The 15,270-nt window shown below is 37.1% G+C and overlaps 2 protein-coding genes and 1 long non-coding RNA gene across 4 annotated transcripts in view; 2 read left to right on the forward strand and 1 right to left on the reverse strand.

The window, feature by feature from the left end:
• The window catches only part of fbxl20 (F-box and leucine-rich repeat protein 20), a 24,164-nt gene extending 22,335 nt beyond the window's left edge, over positions 1–1,829 (forward strand). The window contains exon 16 of the transcript XR_013795005.1: positions 632–1,829. The gene's annotated coding sequence lies outside the window, so the exon portion shown is untranslated. The remainder of the gene's footprint in view (positions 1–631) is intronic.
• LOC306986670 overlaps positions 1–11,537 on the forward strand; it is a 392,716-nt gene extending 381,179 nt beyond the window's left edge. The window contains exons 2-7 of the long non-coding RNA XR_013795008.1: positions 8,823–9,030; positions 10,226–10,313; positions 10,416–10,466; positions 10,554–10,595; positions 10,937–10,995; positions 11,083–11,537. This is a non-coding gene — a long non-coding RNA (uncharacterized lncRNA). The remainder of the gene's footprint in view (positions 1–8,822; positions 9,031–10,225; positions 10,314–10,415; positions 10,467–10,553; positions 10,596–10,936; positions 10,996–11,082) is intronic.
• On the reverse strand, positions 1,716–14,184 carry LOC306986663 (CMP-N-acetylneuraminate-beta-galactosamide-alpha-2,3-sialyltransferase 1-like; the record flags this gene model as incomplete). Of its 2 annotated transcripts, none has more annotated exons than XM_079590128.1 (7): positions 14,047–14,184; positions 7,016–7,330; positions 4,895–5,088; positions 4,287–4,466; positions 2,701–2,746; positions 2,422–2,541; positions 1,716–1,883 (listed from the first exon to the last, which is right to left on the reverse strand). In XM_079590128.1, exons 2-7 carry the CDS (start codon positions 7,283–7,285, stop codon positions 1,716–1,718), a joined length of 978 nt encoding a protein of 325 aa, XP_079446254.1. In that variant the 5' UTR covers positions 7,286–7,330; positions 14,047–14,184. The 2 variants fall into 2 exon arrangements, with proteins under 2 accessions (XP_079446254.1, XP_079446255.1); XM_079590129.1 differs by lacking the exon at positions 14,047–14,184 and adding an exon at positions 12,921–13,872 and having other exon boundaries at positions 7,016–7,882.
• Positions 14,185–15,270: the final 1,086 nt, after the last annotated feature.

The raw sequence follows: 15,270 nt of genomic DNA on the forward strand, positions 1-15,270 counted from the left end.
AAAACTTGTCACGCTGTATCAAGCTGATAATAATCAGAAATGTTTCTTTAGCAGCAAATCCTCAAAGAATGCTTTCTGAAGGATCATGTGACACTGAAGACTGGAGTAATGATGCTGAAAATTCAGCTTTACCATCACAGGAAACAAATTTCATTTAAAAATATACTTTAATTAAAAAAAAAACAGTTATTTGACATAATAATACTTCACAATAGGCTATTTACTGTTTTTACTGAATTTTTTTAATCAATCCAATGAGGCCCCTCCAGTGGTGGCTGAGACACAAAGGATTTCTTCCCGTACTAGAACCCATGTTTATGGGTAAAGAAAGTCGTGATTCTTGCGAGATTTGGCAGGGCACCACCTCTCAAACCTACATTGCTGGTTTTACATTGTTTTGATGTACAAATATTGCATAGTGTGCCTTTAAGCAAAACATGGTCAGGTACAGATACATTTTGGTCCCAAATTTGTATAAATTTGCATAATATTTGGGTATAACATGTCACAGTTTATTTTGCTATGCTCACTTACATAAATTAACTATAGTGTTCTGCACCCACAAGTAAAATAATATAAAAAATGTATACCTGGTGTCTGAATCATTTTTGGTTTGACTGTATATCACCAGGGCGGGGTGCGTTCATGTTGAGGCTGGTGCAGCAGATCTGAGGCCCGGGGATTGAGGAGTCCAAGTTTGGCAGGGTGTAAGTGGACTTGTTTGCCTCTGAGGACTCAACCCACTGTCAACTTTCGGTTTTCTCTCAATCCTCCAGCTCATCTAGGGCTGATGCCATGGTACAGACGTGTCCAAGGCTGCGTCTGTATGCCTTTCCCCCAATTGCTCTGCTCACGGGAGTTCTGGCGAGGGTCTTAATATTAGTAGCCGTCTTCTGGCCAGCCTGGTTTCTCTCCTGGAAGGCTCTCCTTGGGACCTTCTGTCATGGTCAGGTACAGGCTTGCCATCTTAACCCAGCCGACTTGCCGGTTGGTTCAGTTCTGGAGTTTCTACAAGAGCGTCTTTCAGCTGGACTGACTCCTGCTACCCTTAAGGTGTATTTCTGCGCTATTTCGGCTTGCCACAACCAGACTGAAGGGTCTTCAGCGGGGAAACATATCCTGGTGTTTTGCACTTCTTGTACAGAAGTATTAAAATTTTGACTGAATTACACAGAACGCAAGAGGTCTCCTTTTATAAATCACTGAAGCTGTTCAGTTTGGTACTATAGAAGCGCTACCAAATCAGGTGCGGGTGCCACCATCTGTAGAACTCACTGGCACTGGTGCTACTGCTCTCAGATGTTAGTCTGCAGCCCTGCTAATCCAGGTTAACATTCAGAAGAATCCGAAGACGTTTGTGGGTCATTTTCCCAGTAAAGTCTGTGGTGTTTGAACTGGCTCAACAAAAGAAAAATGGGTCACATTTTATATCTAGTACCATTAAGGATGTATTTACACGAATAAATAAATAAATTAATGCATTATAATAACTACAATGTAAAAACATGTATGTACATAAATGTAAAATTTTTGGACCGAAAAATGAATCCGCTAATGCCACAGATTCAGTTGGTGCTGCTAGTGGAGCTCAAATGAAACACTTGTTGATCTCTTGCACCTCTCGGGATGAATCTGAACTGAAAGTCTCTGCTGCACTATTGCAATGCAATGCAATATTGTGCAGCACAAAGGCAGTGTTTCCCCGAGAACCTACGTCATGTCAAACCCTTGTACATCAAAATCTTGTTCTCCTGATGGAGCTGATTGATTGTTTTGTTTTCAAAGTCTCCACTATGAGAACCGTATTCAAATAAAGTCAATGTTTCATCAAAATAATGATGCCAGTTTCTGTCACTCGTAGCTCCAAACCCAAAAACATTCACCTGTAAGAGAAAGAGTTATCAGTGCATTAGTTTCTTATTCATTAAAAAAATATTTTAAGTCAATAAAATATAAAAAATAAAACACCTTCTTTTTGAAAAAGAAAATTGTGAAAAAATCATTCCTCTAATTTTAATATTAAATTCATTGTCTTTTTTTTTTTTTTTTTTTTTTTTAGCAAAAATATGGAATCCAGTTTAATCCTTTGCTTAATAAAGTAATAGTAGTTTTAAATATCTTACAATGTGACTTTATTTCACATAATAACAACTCTATTACTCATATTTAACTTTAAATCTCACAACTATAAAATTGTGAATTTAATTCGAAACTTTATATCACAGATTTACTTTCAGGCAGAAACAGCGCACATACAATACTAACCACTATGCTACGGTTTCAATGCTAACACTTTCCTGAAAGGCTCTTTGTGTTAGTAAATAGTCTATGCTTGTATAAAGTGACACTTCCTTAAACAACAGCGATGACACACTGGAACTGTGCCACACACCGCTTGAACCGGCAGAACGGGAGTTTTACCTTGTCACAGATGTGAAGAGCGAATATCAGTGTTAAGAAACCAGTGGATGGATATCGGCCATGACCTTCTGCCCAGTTATCATGCACGTATCTTATGAATTCAGGGTGGAGGATCATCACCTAAAAACAACAACAGAAATTAAACTGGACACTTATGAAACGTGCATTTATGACAGATTTCATTCAGGTGATGTTAATATCAACCAGGCAAATTAAAAAAGATCAACATTTGTCGATTGATTGATTGGTTGATTTCATGATAAGGTCTGTGTTGTTCACCTTGTCCTTATTTGCTTTGATTGTAGATGGAACTTCTGTGTATGTTCTGAGTAAACAAAGACATTTAGATCAAAATTCAGATTTCAAAAATCTTTTAAAATTAAATATTCATGTTGTTTGTTTTATATATACAAAAGGATTGAAATTACTATACAAACTGCATTTAAGTATTTTTTTTTTAGGTAAGGAAAACATTGTTTTAGGGAGAGGAACATTGAGGGCCCTATTTTAACGGTCTAAGCGCATGGTCTAAAGCTCACGGCGCAAGTGCACTTATGGCGTGTCCGAATCCACTTTTGCTAGTTTAATGACGGGAAAAATGGTCGGCGCACCCAGCGCATCATCTAAAAGGGTTGTCTCTATTATCTTAATGAGTAGTTGATGAATAATCCAGCAAACCCCCCTCGCCCAAAAAGCAAACTGTGTTCTGTGGACAACCCCCCGAAAAGGAACTAACACCCCAAAAAGCCAGAACAGGCCTCTGGTTATCATGGTTACTATCTGGTAAGACCATTTAATTGCTCAAAAGAATTTGGAAGTTGGCCACATGAAAAGGCCATGGGAAAGACACATAAAGCCTGTTTCTCTTTATTAATTTGTATATTAACTGTTCTATAAATTAACATGCATATCCCCAGGACAGTGTATCTGTTATTACGGTTTTGTATATTGTCTCTTGTATTTGTTCTAGGCATGCTTTATGATTGAACCACTAGATAATGTAACCTTATTGATATCATGCTTGCTTCTTATCAAATAAATCCTTGTGTGACGCCCTGAACATTGAGTGCTTGTTATATTAATTGAAGCATGAAGGCACACAAACTGCAAGCTTACTCTAATTGAATGAGTCAGCTTCCAAACAAAGGAACTTTTCCTGCTTGAAAATTGCACCTTTCTCATTGGTCAAGCCAAACTCGAGAGGTGTGACCTCTGTTGAGGTTAAAGAGCATCCGCACAGTTCCCCTCTCCCTCTTCCTTGCTTCCTTGTTCTCCTGGTTGCTGTTCGTGTGAAAACACTGGAGACATCCAGTCCGACCACGGGACCTTTCGTGCTGCGCAGCCTGAGAGGCCTCAAGTTACAACCATTGTAACTTCCTCGACCATAACAGAGTCAAACTAACACCGCAAGTTCATCATCATTTCTTCGCTCAACACAAAAGAAATAGATTGCAACTTCAACACCATCTAGACTAACGGAAGCATCAAGACTTTCTCCTGAGACTGCATCTGGACTCTTGTTCAACAGCTAAGGCAATGCAAGTATTGTGAATTTCACTAACTAAAGGAGGAGCGTACGTGCTACTTTGGACGTGTGTCTGCCGTCATCAGGCAAATTTCACCCGGAAGTGAGCATCCCTATGCGTGTTCACTTTTGTCAGGAACTCCCCTACAATTGGCGTCCCCTTCCCGAAGTGCCATTCAAGGGTGCAAAAACTACATTTGGAATTCGCCCATCGACTGTCACACATCTCTGAAAGAAATTCAATGGCTGTACGTCAACGCTAGTTGTCCTTTCTCCGATGGTAGAGCCAACGGACCCTGGTAACTCTTAATCGTAAGACCATCTCTGGTTTAATTCTTACTGTGTGATGTTCTTAGTGGTGAAAACGCTGATAAGCCACTGCATGTCCAGAACTTTAACGGGCAAAAGCACCAGATGGGTGTTGTCATCCAAGTCCACAGCGCTCTCGGGATACAGAATCCGGTGAGTGGTCTTATTTCCCACATCCTTCTCATAATCCTCTGTTGGGCCTTTATTTATCCTGAGAGAAAATCACACAGGAGATTGAGGTATTCATGATATTCTAATGAAAAGCCTTTAAGGCATCTTTTTGAAGAAATCTTATTCTTCTCTGGAATCACCTGATCTAATGGGATATCGTCTGATCTCAGGCATACAACGACAGCCTCTGTCATTAATTGTACCATTGATTCTGATGGTTGAAAGCTTCATTATTCACTCTTAAAAATAAAGGTTCTATTTTGGCATTGATGGTTTCATGAAGAAACTTTAACATCCATAGAACTTTTTCTTTCTCTTCAGAAAAACATTTTAATAATCTGAATACCCCTTTTTTCCAGTATAAAGAACCTTTTGTTTGATGGAAAGGTTCCATGGATGTTAAAAGTTCTTCATGGAATCATCAATGCCAATAAATAACCTTCAGTCTGACATAATCTAATATATTACCTTATGACAAAGTCATGGCTGTCTATTTGTTGACCATAGTTGGATCTCAGGAGGTTCCCAGAGTTTCCCACCACAGCACAGGTTCTGCAGCGATCTGGACCGGCGTCTGAGTAATGATCTTCATCGGGGAAGAGAGAAAACAGCTGGTCCACCACCTCTGTGTAGTTTGGGACATTTGGTACATCTTGAAGCTCCTGTATATATGAAATTATTTAATCAGTTAGGACCAGAATGAACTATATTATTCAATCATGTAAAAGTGTTTATAAGAGTGTAGTGTTTTAAGATGTTTGCAGTGCCTTATGTTTAAGAGGCATTGTGAATGAAGAATAAAGACAGGTTTGATAAAGCCATGTATCTCCATAACATGAGGTTTTTAGTAAAAAGTCGCATTACACATTTATTGTTTTATGTGCTTATTGTCTCTAGGGTCCTGTTTACACCTGATATTAAGAAGTGTTTTCGTCAATCTGATCACAATTGGACGACAAGGTGTAAACGGGGTCTAAAAAGTTGAGCTTGTCCAGAGCTTCGTAGTTCATAGTGTAAACGCTCATGAGGTTCAATGCATTCAAACAACCACAAGACCGCCTACTCTCCTCCTAGGTGCCCACTGATGCGTAAACATAGGATTTCAACTTTGTTGGCTGAAGACCTGAGTTTGGTTTGAAGACTAAAAATGCACCAAGCACGCACAATAGATGTTCTCTAACCATTCCTGATTTTCTGAAACAGCATTTGACGTGGTCTTGCGGCTATCAGAGCAGAAATGAAAGCTGATGCTGTCCCTATGTTTTTCCGTCGTCTCCTTTCGCGTTCATTTGTAAATTGCGTGAGCTATTTTGTCAATTAGATCAAAAGATCTGAAAAAGCCCATACAATTACCCAGATGTAGACCCCTTCCCTCAAAGAAATCAGGACAGAAGTGGTTGAAAGTGGACAAAAGAAAAGGATTAAAACAGCAAGTGTAAACGTATATATCCCTCGTCTCCTTGTGATCCAGTCAACCAAAACGCATCTTAATACCAGGGCTGCGTTCAGTCAAGACAAAAAATGACTAAATGTTTTTTAAACGGAAACGGTGGTGCGTTGAACACCCTGTTCTGATGACGCAAGAGTTGCAACTATGGCAGCTGAGAAGGCCATTCTTTGTGTTCTTTTTGAAGAATTTTCGGAGCCTGATGAAATTGGTATAAATACGTGTTTTTTAATACTGCAAAATACGCTCAATGTTACAGAATAAAATAATAAAATAAAAGTCCAGAATAAAAGAGAACATCCCAATCGACTGAAGGGATTTGTGTAAACAGTGGTTCCTAATTATTGTGATCCAACATTTGCCTCGCATTTCAGGATGAGAAGACAAACGTCTTCTAATATCCTCAATTGTTGCGTATACCGAGCTGATTGGGCTGGCATTTTTGACACACCAACCAAACAAGGGTAAAAAAAACTTATCTCAAACCCGTTGCACACGTACCGTTCCAGGAAACATGTCGTTCAACCGTAGCAAAACGCGGCACACCGGTTTGAGCTTTAACGTGCCCCAGGTGTAAACAGGAAGTGAATTCGTTTTTTGACATTAAACATCTGATTTAAAACAGTCATTTTAAAACAATGTTTTTATCTACATCAATGATGGTGAAAATATTAAAATGTTAATCAATATTTCAAATTAATAAACATTAAAATATAAATTAAAAATGTAAGAAATGCATTAACATATTATTTCTATTTTTGGGGTCAGTGAGTTTTTTTTTTTTTTTAAATAGGCCCAAATAGTTTTATTAAGCAATGATGTATTAAACTAAAAGGTGTTTACAAAAATATTAAGCATGGTTATTAACATGTTTTTCCCAGGAATAAATATACATTTTAAAATTATATTCAAATAGAAAACCGTTATTTTAATATATTCCACAATATTACTGTTTTTACTGTATTTTCATAAATCAAATAAATGCAGCCTTGGTGAGCATAAGAGACTTCTTTTAAAAATAAAAATCGGGGTTAGGGGTAATTTTGTTAAGTTAGGGGTAACTAATAGGGTTAGGGGTAATTTTGGGGGTAGGCATATCATGCCAAGTAAATGCATATTTATTTTGAAGCAAACTATCTTACCTTCCACCAGCTGGAGATGTTTGCATGTAATTCACTGTTGGCGCTGTTGAGCAGAAGTGGAACAGTGGGTTTGTAACGTTCACTGAACCAGCTACTATTTCCTAGGTCTTCCAAACAGATTTGGGATGCGTGCTGAGCTTGCTTGGAGACAGAACTGTAAGAACTGTATGTCAAAACCACTATTGAGTTTTGAAAGTACAGGAATAACAAGATGGTCGTGGAGATTAGGAGTGCGCTGATATAGCGGAGACGTTTCAGTAGCAAAGTCATCAGTGATGTTAGATGTTTGTCACTTCAAACAGAAATATAATCGACCTACAGAGGGAAAGAGAGTGATTTACATTGAGTTATAAAAGAGACTTATTCAACAGGGCTAAAGGCGCACCATATGGATAGCCAAACAAGTCATATTTCACCAATAACCAAAATAAAATAAAATAAAAAAGTGTTTTGTAAGAAAAGACACTGTCATGGGCTCTCAGACCCCAATTTGAAAACCCCTGGCCTAGCCTGACAACTTCTCTCTTGCTCAGAGGCAGTGCCATTGCAGATCTGTGATCTTGCTTGTCAAAGCAACAGACGAATCATTCATTGCCATTTAGAAATAAAATCGCGTAGGTGTTTGATACCGATTATTCGTACAGTTATAGAAACAGTGTCTTTTCGGGCTAGGTATCATTATTAGATAGCCTTTGCATTCAATCTGGATTAAATCTGGATAATTTCTGATACGTAAATGCTGTTTTATCCATATCAAATGTTCTGTTATCACATCTATTAAAGTACCGGTTTCTGTTCAGATTTTCTGCTAAAATCTCGGTTTATCCCAGTTCATTTACCTGGAGTGGTTTGCTCTGATGATCGGTTCTGTGAGCAGAGGCGCTGCAATAGGACAGGCAAGGCAGGCAATTGCCTGGGGCCCCGCATTTTGAGGGGGCCCCCGAGGATCGATCATTTAAACAATCAAAAATGTTCCTATTAATATAGCACGCACAAGCAGTGACGCCGCAACATCTCCGCATACCCCTTAGTGGGGCCCCCTCTCTTAATGCTGTTTATACTATTGCAGCCTTTGGCGCTTTTTTCTAACTGCCGCTGCTTACTCGCGTTTCTATAGCTATTTTCGAATCATAGCCAGAAATGCATGAATTCATGTATTAAACATGAAGAGGACTTTGGGTGCTCGAGCCCCTGCCCTTTTTCAAAATTAATCAAAAGTGCCCTTCTCAAACAAATATCGTTGATAATATTGTAGTCAATAAAACAAAATGCATTTGCTTACAATTTACATGACAAATGTGTACAAGACTAAAGTAGCCTAAATTCACGTTTATTTTTACGTTTTTCTGTCAGTCTGAGGTGTGGGTTGCGTCAAGTTGTGCGTGTCTTGCTCATAGAGGTCTTGCTTCGGTCTTTGACTGACGGTCTCCATTTTCGAGGGTCTAAAACTCCGGAGTGTGTGTGGGCGGCAGGCATAACCGTAGCAAAAGTTTGTGCGTTTTAAAATGAAAATGTACTAGTGTACACGTAGGTATCCCACACAGTCTGCTTGAGAACCGATGCTCTCGAGCGTCTTTCATGAGTAACGTTATGGCTCGACGGCGAAATTTTATTTATTTATTATTTTTTATAATAAAAGGTTGCGTGTCGATTCAATTAAGTAAATCCACATAACACATATTTTAAAATATTACTTAATTCGCTGAAGCCTGTTTGTCATGCATAATACACCGACCAATTGTCATCTGGCACAAGAAGTTCAAATATCATTGGACGGTCATTTATAAATAAATCATTTGAAAATTAGAGTATGAGGTCACTGCGGAGCGACAAAAGGCGTGTCTCAATTTGGGGGCGTTTTCCAACTGGCTAGGCGTTTTACAACCTCTCTGCCTGGTTTGCTAAAACTTGAGTGGGCGATTCCTAATCCTTGAATACACTTTTCCCATCAGATATGAGTGATAAAGCGGTGAAATGAGGAGACAGGAGAGAGATCACCTGTCCTGCATATGGATGTAAGTGGATTTTTGTAAATTCTCATTTTGTCTAAGTTAACGTTTTAATTAGTTTGTGTAAGTTAAATTTGCTTGCAACATGATTAAGTTAGACAGGAAAAGCTCCAAGAGGTCTGCCACTTACAATCTATCGCTATTCGCTAACCATTAGCCAACATTCGCTAACTTTTTGGTGCATAAGTTTGTTACTTTAGTGTTAATAGTGGTAGTTCGCTTAATTTTTTCCTGTCGGCGTATTCTAGCTACTATAAACAAAATAGTTAGCTTGTCAGAATAGAAAACAATAGTTGTAAACAAATGTTAATAGGCTATTCCACCGAGTAGATGCCATTTATGTCCCCAGGACATTATGGCCCGGTTTCAGAGACAGGGTTTAGCCTAAACCAGGATTAGTCCATAGTTCAATTAACGTTAGGACATTTAAATCATTTTCATAAACATGCTTAGAAAAAAAAAACATTACTGGTGTTCATCTTGAGACAAAACAAAGGCACGGATATATTTTAAGATCACTCAGTGCAAGTTTATTTCAGTTGGAACAGCTCAGACTTACATTTTAGTCTAGGACTATGCTTTAAAATTGTTTGTGAAACCGGGGGGTATAGGTACTAATATGTACTATAAATACAAAAATAACAAAATACAGTTTAGGGAAAGTGTTGTGCACATTAATCTAACTGCAAATTGTATCTGATTAAAAAAATATTAAAAACTATAGTATTTTGGATAAATGACGTTTTCATTCAGTCCAGAACCCACTCCTTCATATATGAAATGGTGTTTGAGTGTGAGGTGCGCTGTAAGAAAACAAGAAAAGCTCCACAGAAAAGCTGAAAAAGCATTGCTTGTTAATTTTATTATTTTTAATATCAATTTTAATGTAATATTTATATTTTTTTTGTTATTTATATTATATCGCATAACCCATTATGTACCCCTAAACATAACCCTAACAGAAACCTCTGCAGACCACTAGATTTAAATAGAAACATGATTTGACCTTTTTTAGCAGTGATATCAGATCACTAGTCAATGTTCAACACTCTTCATTATATCAGAGCAACCATGAATACCTCACATGTGTAGTCAAACCTATAGACTAACATAATGGATGAATGACAAAATGTAAAATGATTATGTACAGAGGAGGAAACTTTTTTTCCAATTAAAATGGATGAATTTGTTGTCTATTCAGCACATCACAATTCAGCGGAGAGGACAAAAGCCTCAACCACAGCGCCACCTTGCAGACATGGACAGAGTTCTATTCTGAGGACCTTGGGGTATGTTTCATTTTACATCAAAAGTGATTGAAAATGTTAATGAATTAGGAATTTAGTGGTACTAGTTAAAAATTATATCATATGTAATTTACTTATATCTAGGATATACCTCGACAGGATATGTCTTGCAGCTGTGGAGTCTTCATTCTAATGGTAGGATCAATGGCTACTATTGATTCTGCAGGTGCCATGTCAGAATTAAACCCATGTGCAGTTATTAATACATCATTCATGTTGCAGTAATACTCTGTCATCTTGGGGGGAACATTTGACTTTTCAGAGGTGGGTTTTCCAAGCTCATTAAAAAACATTCTGTACGTTTAAGAATTGTTTTGATAAACTTGTGCTTTTTCCAACTATAGTCAGACATGGAGAAATTCCCACCAAGGTGTTTGACTCTTTCTTTCTTTCTTTCTTTCTTTCTTTCTTTCTTTCTTTCTTTCTTTCTTTCTTTCTTTCTTTCTTTCTTTCTTTTTTATTGTTATTAGTCCTTTTCTAAAAAATAATGACAAGGATGGCAAAATGCCTTTACAGTTAGTGTGACTTTTAGTTGTCATATCTTCATGCAATGAAACTTGATATACTGTATTATGAATGTGTTTTTATGTCATAAATTTATCAAGATTGGTCATGGAAATCCAGCAAAGAAAGAGAAGGCGGACTGACAAGCCACACAAAACTGGTATGATTTATTTTGTTTGAGGTGCTCTATTATTTATGGTAAATGTTGACTGTCATTTACTGATGTTCTTCATTTGTCCCTTCATAGTGGCAACTGTTGACCAACCCCTGAACATACAGGAGGCATATTTGTTATTACTCAATTTATAAAATGTAAAAAGGGAATCATAACCACAAGAAGTTCAGATTGTTATGTTTTGTTAATGTATAGCTTCCTCCGCTGGTCCTTCGTGAAATCTTACTGGAGGTTGTGCTTCAAGATGGTGATGTTGCAATTGGCTCCCTTGCCCTCATGACTTCCCTTGGCTCTGATGGCTTCCTAGGATACTGCGGAGACGACTGTTTATGAGGCTGGAGGAGCATCTAATGTTTCATGCAATGTGTTCCTCATGTTTGAACTTGCCACATTTATTGCTTATTTTATTGGATTGTCTCTTTTTTACTATTACATTAAGTAGACTAGAGAATGCTGCATTTATCAATATAGTTTTTCATCATATTGGTTACAGTATCTTTACGGTCAATAAAGTGATGCTAATGTTTAAAGTTTTCAGAGTCATTATTCTAAGTTAACACATTTTACCTTAATTTAAAGGTCAATACGTTTTACATCTCATTTAATGTAAGCTACAAATAGCCTATCACTTAAATAGCAGACATTACATATAAATATAATATTTTGAAAAATACAGGTGAGAAAGACCAATACATTAATTTTCACCATTGCTTTACAGTAGGATTTGGTAACTTTATTGGAAATTGCAATTAATTTTCCTTGTTAATCACCGTTACAACTTGATTTATGTTGTGTAGTTCACACACACACACACACACACACAACGAAAATAAAACTAATGTAATTATAAATAGTTGTGTAATAAAGTCATTTTTAATACTTTTAGCTTTTAAGGTTTACATTTAGAGAAAAATTGCAGGCAGGTAAGAGAGAATATTATAGACTACAATATAATACACACTCACGGGCTATTATATACAAGATCTGTATCTTGTAGCCTATATCTGACATACGAACGGGAAATTTGGTTTATGAAAGAATTCCTTTTTTAGGAAAATAGGTACTGTAGCCTGTATTTTATACACATATTTTGACATAAATGTTGTCGCGATATAGACTAATAGTAAAAATCAAGAAAAAAGGAGAAATAATAACGCATTTCCGCTTCTGAAAGGGCTTCCGAATACGTACGGTTTTGATTGGATGGTTGGAAAATGCCTAGACCGGTTTGAAAACGCCCACTAATTGGGAAACACCTTCTTGTTGTTCCGCAGAGACGTATACTTGGAAAATTACATGGACAGACGAATTTACATTGAAGTGATCTGAATCTCCGTCGTTGACCTAATGGATGTTAATTGACTACAAACCAGCACCAAAAGTAGCATTAATGGTAAGTATAGTATTCAAGTCACTTGTATTTAGTATATATTGATACACCGTTTACCATTATAAAACTATCATCATAGTTTGTTAAATGAAGCCCAGGCCTACTGCAGGCCTATTATGTGAAGTGTAGGCTGCCTGACAACAACACGCGAAATGGTGACTTTATTATTGTAACATTTTTGCACACACACATTACTATATTTTTTAGTGTCTAAGAGACATTCTATTCAGAGTATTTTCTGAATTTTTGTTTTATTATCAGAGTTTGCATCTTGTGTATAAATAAATCCTGTGTTAATTTGTACCTGTTCCTGAGTGAATTGACGGATATTGTATCTTGATAAAACCTAAGTACTTTAATGTTGTAAACAATAAACAATTCATGTTCTGTTAGATGTGTTTTGACTACTTTTTTATGCTGTATAATTATATCTCTAGGTAAAAAATATATATTTACAGAAATATATATTAGAAGGGCCCCATTGATTAATTTTGCCTGGGGCCCCCCTCAACCTTGGCACGCCTCTGTCTGTGAGGCACTGATAGAGGAGCATGTCCATCGGCTGCAACCTGCTGATATATTATGGCCAATAACTAAAGTCAATTGAGCAACCCACTGTAGAACACTCCTCTGGCAAATCTAGAGGCGACCAGGTTTGCCCGGGTTACAGACCTGGGTGATGAGGGGGTTTCGGAGAGTGCCGGAGCTACTGCGTCTTTTCCCCCTCTTCCCCTCAGTCTCTTGGCCAGCTTTTTGTTATAATGAGTTTATGTCTAGTTCATGTTTCTTGTCAAGCCAAGCCTTTGTTTATTGGTTCACATTTATTTGGAATAAAGCTGCACATGCATGGGTTCTTATCAATTTGCCGTCAGTGGACATTTATTACAGTTTATTTCCGCAATTCTGACTTTATAACTTCCAATTGCGACTTCATATCTACTTATATCTTTTAAGAGATTTGAAGTAAAATCTTATGTACACTACCAGTGGACTACACAAAAATTCACATAGCCTAATCAGAATTAGGAACATATGTTTTCTTTATAAATCAATATATTCAAACAATGCTTTGTTTTTATGTAAAACTAATTGTAAAAAGTATTTAATAGGATACTCAATCAAAAGAATAAAGACAACTATAAGCCCAGTATACTTAATTATACTTTTAAGTATGTCTCAATCAAAAATGTTTGTGTAAAATAAGTAGCCTACAGGTCTAATAGAATATAAATAATGAATAAACGTCTTTTTTTAAAGGGTTCTGGCTTTTTTCCTGTAATTCTGAGATTTATTTAATAACTAGCCTACTGTATAATACACATTTTAATTTGATAAGGTCTATAGCATTATTCAAATCTTGTGTACAATCACATGTTTTAATTCTACAGCACGTAACTGTTACAATGGCTGTAGGCTACATGGTTATAACGTAGGCCTACACAATGGCGATAGTACCATAGTATTTATCAAAGCATCCAACTGTACAACTAACATGGACATGGTACTGATACATTTTGTAAGGAAGAAGGCTTTCTAGAACTTGAATAGGCCTACATCTACAGGTAATGTCCTGTGACACAATTTGAAACTCGTGTGCATAATTTACTCATAAAACTGTTCCTAAGGATAAAAACGGACTTACCTACTTTTGGTAATGTATTTCAGACTTGAACTGTAGTGTGGTGTTTTTTTCAAATCCTGGGTTATTAGATGCGCATTATTAGAGTAATGCGCAAGGTAAGACTCTGCCGATGGTGTGTGTGTGTGCTGTGCGTGTGTGGAGTAATGAAACCTGTGCTTTATTTAGGCTTCGCTGGGGTGGAGCTTGTGTGTAACACTATCCCTCCCTTGGTAACGGTTAATCTGCTCTTCTGCATTGGTACTTAGCCCACGGCACGTAAATAAATAGGCCTAGTCATCTTTTTGAAAATGATATTTACTAGAAGAATCTTCCTGATCAGTTAAAGAGTTATTGTTGCAGTGAAAGTCAGTCAGTCAGACTGCGAGCTCAGAGCAATTGAAACAGGTCAGATGTTGTCAAAGGCATGAGGAAAATAGGAACTTGTACTATGAACGCACAAGTTAAGGTGTATTTAACTCTTTCCTGCCAGCTAAAAAAAAGAAAAAAGAAAAGAGGTTGCCAGCCACAGACAGCATTTTTGATCATTTAAAAAAAACATTATGTTCTTATATTTTGTATGAATAACTAAACATGCAATATTTCTCTGCTTTTAACAACAACACACGTTTTATACTAGAAATACTATAACTTGTTTAAGCAATGCTTTCATCGCTTGTTTCTGCTCCTTTTTCGCTGTGTTTTGATCAGTAGATTCAGTATTCTTTCAGACGGAAAGCCAGAAATCTCCAAAGTTCGAAATCACCCCTATAACCTCATTTACTATCCCCTACATTACTCAACTAATGTAGTCCACTTGAAGGAGTTAATGAAAACCAGCGAGCGAATTCAGACACTGAGTGCCGTGCACCGGAAGGGCTGATGCTTCTGTAGACAGTTTCTGGTTCCCATTGACTTCCATAGTAGGAAAAAAATATACTATGGAAGTCAATGGGAACCAGAAACTGTCTGGTTACTGACATTCTTCTAAATATCTTCCTTTGTGTTCAGCAGAGGAAAGAAATTCATACAGGTTTGAAACAACTTAAAGGATAATTCCGGTATTTAACACCTTGAGTCTATATTGTAGTTTGTTTTGGATGAACAAGAGTGGTGGACAACATTTTTTTGACAATGGTTCCTCTCTCGAGTTTTTGACTAAGAATTGGCCATGGACCCATTTAACATTGGAGTCAATGGGCATGTCCGAAAATGTCATTAAAACAACCTTTAACATTAGTTTTCAAAACTG

Source organism: Phoxinus phoxinus (genome assembly GCF_949152265.1).
Source record: "Phoxinus phoxinus genome assembly, chromosome: 19".
Taxonomy (NCBI): domain Eukaryota; kingdom Metazoa; phylum Chordata; class Actinopteri; order Cypriniformes; family Leuciscidae; genus Phoxinus; species Phoxinus phoxinus.